Source organism: Odontesthes bonariensis, chromosome 12 (assembly GCF_027942865.1).
Source record: "Odontesthes bonariensis isolate fOdoBon6 chromosome 12, fOdoBon6.hap1, whole genome shotgun sequence".
Lineage (NCBI taxonomy): Eukaryota > Metazoa > Chordata > Actinopteri > Atheriniformes > Atherinopsidae > Odontesthes > Odontesthes bonariensis.
The window spans coordinates 9,207,067-9,213,066 of NC_134517.1; the positions used below are offsets into that span (position 1 = coordinate 9,207,067).

The 6,000-nt window shown below is 42.7% G+C and overlaps 1 protein-coding gene across 1 annotated transcript in view; it reads right to left on the minus strand.

Annotated features, from left to right (window-relative positions):
- tmeff2a (transmembrane protein with EGF-like and two follistatin-like domains 2a) overlaps positions 1-5,722 on the minus strand; it is a 155,878-nt gene extending 150,156 nt beyond the window's left edge. The window contains exon 1 of the mRNA XM_075479065.1: positions 4,961-5,722. Coding sequence (XP_075335180.1) covers positions 4,961-5,150 — 190 coding nt within the window. The 5' untranslated portion in view covers positions 5,151-5,722. The remainder of the gene's footprint in view (positions 1-4,960) is intronic.
- Positions 5,723-6,000: the final 278 nt, after the last annotated feature.

Below are 6,000 nucleotides of genomic sequence, written 5' to 3' on the forward strand. Positions count from 1 at the left end.
AGTGAGTACATTCTCTCCCTGTTCTGTCCTGACTGGCTCGAATTTGTGCAGCCCAAATAACCACTAATCTCTATTAAAAAAAAACTGTTAAAAAAAAAAAAAAAAAAAAGCTGACTGCTATTGTGGCGTGAAAATGAGAGAAATTTACATATCTATCTCCATAATGCCTGAAGTTAAGGTTCAGGCTGAGTCTTTAATTAAACTTATACATCGCTTTAACAGAATTTTTTACACAAGGTGACACTTTAAATGAAACAATATGGTGTGCTGCTTTCACTGAAGCCAGCAACATTAGCCGTGCAACTTCCTAATGTTGATATAAAAGGAACTAATCGCAGAAATAAACAGTAAAATGAGATGAGGTGGTATGAGCTTGTGTGGATCTGTCCTTGAGCTTCGGTTTTCAAGATCTTCTTCAGAAATCAGTAAATAATTTAGTTTACACAGTTTACTGTGCTTAACTAAAGCACAACACACATAGATTGTTTAGCACACAAGGAATAGAAGATTGATACGTGCCCCTAATAAATATCACATAGAGAATAAAACACAAAACATTGAGGATAAAATTTCTCCCAAAGCTGTGGTAGGACAGCTATTGCCTGTAAGTTGGTTATTGTCAAATTTGTTTGCTCCGCTGCCCTCTTTCAGAGCAACTGGTCATCTGTCATTCAGCATGATCCAAAAACAGAAAAGCTGTAGGGAGGGAATATGGGAAAGGATTTCATCCCATAAAATATGATAGGTATGATGATTTGGGATTGCTTGCTATGCACCACGTAGGTTTTTATCACAAAGCTCTCATGCTGTCTTATAAAAAGTGTTAACAGGAGCTGGTTGATCCGGGTTCTGAGTACAGCTCTGTGTGCACTGCATCAGAGACCAGGAAAACCTATACTTCCTGCCCCTGCTCAACCCTCCAGGAGGAGATTACAGTTAGCTGAATAATTAACGAAAACAAGCTGCCAAACATCAAATATTGACTAGGTAAGGTTTATATGCTAACGATTAAGATGGCAAGGGAAGCACTTTCTTGTCTAAAAGAGCAATCTTGTCAGCCAAATGCATCTCCGTGTGCCTACCTGGAATTTCACTACACTAAGAAGATCGTGGTGCTTTAAGCATTGTGCTTATTAATGATTAAGAAGGCTAAATTAATAATGAAGGCTGAACAACCACAGTGATAAGACATTCTCTCTTGACCCCTCTCATGCCGGGGGCCTTTTTTATATAACTTTGCAACAGGTTCTCGAGGGTTTGACTTTGAGCGAGTTCAGGCCGCATTATGTCAGGTTGCAAAAAGCTGCGGTGACTAACACTGAAAATATAGCAATGAATTTATTATAAATGTGAAATGCCTTAATTAAATAAATTCTTCAGGGAAGTTTTACACATCCTAAAATAAAAAGAAGGTTTTCAGTTAAACAAACTGCAAAAACTCCCTAAATAAATCTAATTCCCAATTAGTTTCAAGTCCCTTTTTGATTAGACTGTACCCAGACTGTCTTGTCTTATATTTCACTTTCTGTTAGTCCGTACTGGCAGGGGTGTTAACCTGCATGGAAGATAACTGCTTTTGACCACTCTGTGTCAAATCTTAAAAGCAGATGGCCTGCTCTCTTCAGACTTCTGGCAAGTCACTCCACTTAATGAGATTTACAGGTAACTTTGCATGTTCTGCTTTTATCCCAGTCACTTTAACTGTCAAAGCATCACTTTCAGAGTTACCAACAGCAGGGCTTTCACAGATTGCTGCCTCTTCAGAAATTTTGCCCAAAAGACATTTAAAGTACAATGGAATAATCAAACTGTCACAGACATTCATACAGTGCCACCACTGCAAAGGGATGAAGCTGAAACTGAATTGCAGTGGTCATCTGCAAGAGATGAAGAAGCTCTGGTTTTTCACACGGGCAGTTATAGATCAGAGATGTACACTGGGTAAATGTCTGCAAATGCATCCAATAACACATTTTTCGCTTTTATAAAATGGTATTAAAAAAAAGCATTATTAAACGTATAGTTAGCATAAACTAAATACTAAATACGGCAACGATGGATGCTTGCTGTCAGAACAGCGCTCGTGCACCTTCGTGCTCGTGCGCTTTCATGTACTCTAGAGGCGTGCCTTCGGGGGGAAAGTGAAGAAAAGGGTTGGGACTTTTTACCTGTGTATTTTCAAAATGCAGCTTCGCTGGACTCAAAATCCAGGATCTCCTACCCTACCTTTAAGAAACTTAAATAGAGTATCAGTGTTGGGTCGAGGATGAACATGTTGGTAGGTTACCAATTGACCTCACAGCTGCCATCAGCTAAGGAGCCTTATTTGGGGGGGTTGAAGCTATAGCAATAATAAAAGCTCTAATAAATCAACTAAAACCTATCCAGCATGAAACAAAAAAAAGTTAACAACTCAGAGGTGAATAAGTGAAAAACAATGGAAAAAATACAGTCAGTGAAACTTCTTTCAAATGGGACTTAAAAATAGGTCCTGGTTCGTGAGGCTGAGGTAGTGCCATCTAAATGAACTATTTGGTAAAACTGCGTATCTATAAGGATACAATAAACAATGATTAATATGTCTTTAGGACAGATTGCTGAAGAGCAGTGAATCATCTGCATATGTTGCTATATCGTGTCTTCTTTCTTCATATTTCTTAAAAGGGTTATGAATGTGATGGCGACAAAAATCTGTTATGTCACGCATGCACTATGAGCTCCAACTGCACCAAGGCCCAACAATGAATTTCAATTAACTCTTTCATGAAATTCTCCAAATTCTATTCCTATTTTAGTGTTTCAACATCACTTTGCAATCCTCCAAAAAAAACAAAAAAACACCGGTAATAAACAAACTTCAGACACAACATGGGTGTCAAAGACCACTTGGCAGCGTGTTGCAGGTAATTTGACATTTTTTTAAAAAATGTTCACTTGCAATTTTTGCCCTAATATCATGTTAATTGAGCATTAGCCTGCAAAAAAGAAGCAATTAGAAACAGAAAATGCAACATTAACACAGTGCAATGTATCGTACTTATTATGGAGAATATGAATGATGGAAGTGTGACGAATAGTCTTGGAGCTGTGCATCTTTCATCACCACAGAAGGAGAGAACAAAACCCTGGCTGTATTTTGACTGTTGTTGTTTTTCTTTGTGATGTCAGTGGCAGCCTATGGTTTGCCACTATCCTTGTCATCATAATTGGGGTAATAACAGCGAGTTCATTGTTGTTATAACTTTCAATAAGGTTCTTATATATTTTTTGTGGACTAGATGCCAGTTTTTATTCTCAATTCATTCTGATTGATTTTGGGTCCGTGTGAGTGTGCGCGCCCGCTGTCCTCAGCATTTGCACTTAAGCCTCCTCAAGGCGTGTTGGAAAAGCCTTCGCTGAAATGCATAAGAGAGTGTGTCAGGAAGTGGGTGGATAGGCAAGTGTTTATCTGGGTAGGATGTGTAGCATTATTGGTCATTACGTGCGAATGTTCACCGCCGTCGACAGCGGTACAAAACGATGCTCCAGCACAATGCAGTCCATAATGAGGGATGAGGGTTATCAGAGGGGGGATTCGGAGTAAACATATGATGAAAGAGAAGGCGAGATCACAGGGAAATATAGACAAATGAGCTCATTCATCACAGCTATGGGCATCTGCTGTAAATTCTTGGAGGAAAACTAAATCGTTGTTTCTTTGAACCGATTAAAAAACAAAAACCTGAAGCAGTCAGAAATGTCAGAGCTGAAAACATTTCACATCCTACAATTAACAAAGAATAGAAAAAAAAGTCAAACATGCTTATTGTACCAACAATCTTCTAAAGGTTACAATAAAAAAACATATTCGTGTGTTTAATAAAGCCTGGCTTAATCAGCCAATCATCTTAATCAAATCCTTTTTAAAAGCTTTTAAATCCAAATGAAGCCCCCATCATCTATTAGGCTATTTATTTTATGGACGTAAATTCCTCATAAAGGATTGTTTTTTTCTCCTACAAAGTCGGCTACCTGTAACTCCATCCAACCTTTCTTATAATCTCGGTGACATATAATTGAGATGCCTCTCCATTCCCTAAAATGCCAACTGCAATGACAGCACGCAGAGCAACTCCTTGGGCTGCAAATGGCATCATGACTCCATATTGATGTCTGGGTGTTATGAGCTATAATATCAATACTACTTCTGCCCGTGAGTGAGTGTGATCGGCTCGGAGCTATTTTAAGGGCTCAGACTTGGACAGGCGACAGGGGAAATATATGGCGGCACAGCCGGCTGGTTTACAGAGAGAGGCGAGGCGCTGTGCTGTGCGGCTCTGCCCGCTTCTATCGTTTTGGGCACCAAGAGGAAAGGAAAAGAAAAAAAAAACAAGTTCACAGCTCAGTGGCATTTACATAAGAAACAAATGCGTTTTTTTTTAAAGTGACACGCGTGAAACAACTGGCATGGGTCTGAAACTAGATATTCATTTATTTGCTGTATTAAAGTTTATTCTCACTCTGGGCGACATGGAGTTGAAATAACAAAGAAGTGGTTCCTCTGCCGGATTATTTTTGTGTCTCTCGCATCGCAGCGACCGTGTAACATTCTTCCCAAACTGTCCCTGTTTTATTTCCCATTAAAGTCATCCTTAATGTTACTTCTCCCACTTTGTGTCTGGATCGAAATCATCGACCCCTGAGCCCACCTCCAGGCTACACGCTCTGCGCTGGATGCCAACCTCCAAACCCCGACAAGGATTAAAATGCGCATCTACCAACAGCCCCCCCAAAAGTCTGCAGCCTCACGGCACTAGAACCAAACCCAAGCTCACACTATGAACTGTCTGTGATGTTAACTTTGATTCTGGGAGGACTTGGATCCTGACTTTCCATCTAGATGGCATATAACAGAGAGCCAGGAGCGTGGCTGCAACTCTGCCCATAATTAAAACAAAACACACAAAAAAAAGCGTCTCACCGGAGCAGTTCCAGCCGGTCGGCGTCTGGCAGTCACTGAGGGACGAAGGGAATGCGCGCAGCTGCTCCACAGGTAAAGTAGCCAGAAACGAGACCAGGGTGATCCTGAGCCAGCCGCCCGCCGTCCCGTTCCACCGGCGCGGCCGGCGGCGCTCGTCGAGCGGTGCCTGAGCGACCACGGACGGACCCATCTCTCACTGGCCCCGACCGCGCGGGCAAGCTGGGGAAGAGACGCAGACGCGCACCGACAACTCCGATCCCGACAGGTTCAGCGGGGCGCCTAAACACCGACGGCGGACCATTTTCCGAGCGAGACCGTGCGCCCCATGTAGCAGTGCCCCGTGTAGAATGACCAAACGGTGTTCCGCCCGATCCAAGGGACGCAGCTGGAACAACAACAACAACAACAACAACAACAACCAAAAAAAAAAAGAGGACTCGGAAGGGAGACTGCCGAAGACGGTCTTGGGAGCGATGGAGGAAGTCGTGTGGGATGGAGTCGGGTGGAAAAAAGTTGGCGAGGCAAGCCAGAGGACTTGCGAGCAGGAGATGATGCTCGCGGATGAGGGGAGGGGGAGGAAGGATGGGTAAGAAAAAGAAAGGGGGTGATTGGGGGAAATAAATAGGCAATAAAACTGTCAAAGTGATCGGATGAAGCCAGAGTATCCCACGGGCAGGATTTGAAGACGGCGGCAGTTGTGTAATAGAATCCACGGGTGAGACGAGCTGCAGTCCTCCCGTTTACTTTGTATGTGTGATGCGTTCTGAGTCGCAGCGGCTTTCTCTCTCTCTCTCCCCCTTTCTCACCAGCAGCTGGTTATGATCACGTGGTGGATGATGTGTAGAGGGAGGGGGGAGGGGGGGCCCTCACTTTCACTGAAATGTGGTTTACTGGTGGAATAGGCAAAATAGAAGAATGCAGGCTGAGAAATAAAAAGATAAGAACAAGCAAAGAGGGGAAAGTGTAAAAGACGCACACTGTGCTCCGGGCTCAGTCCCATCAGTTGGTGATGGCTAACCCGCAGATTGGCAGTATAGGGG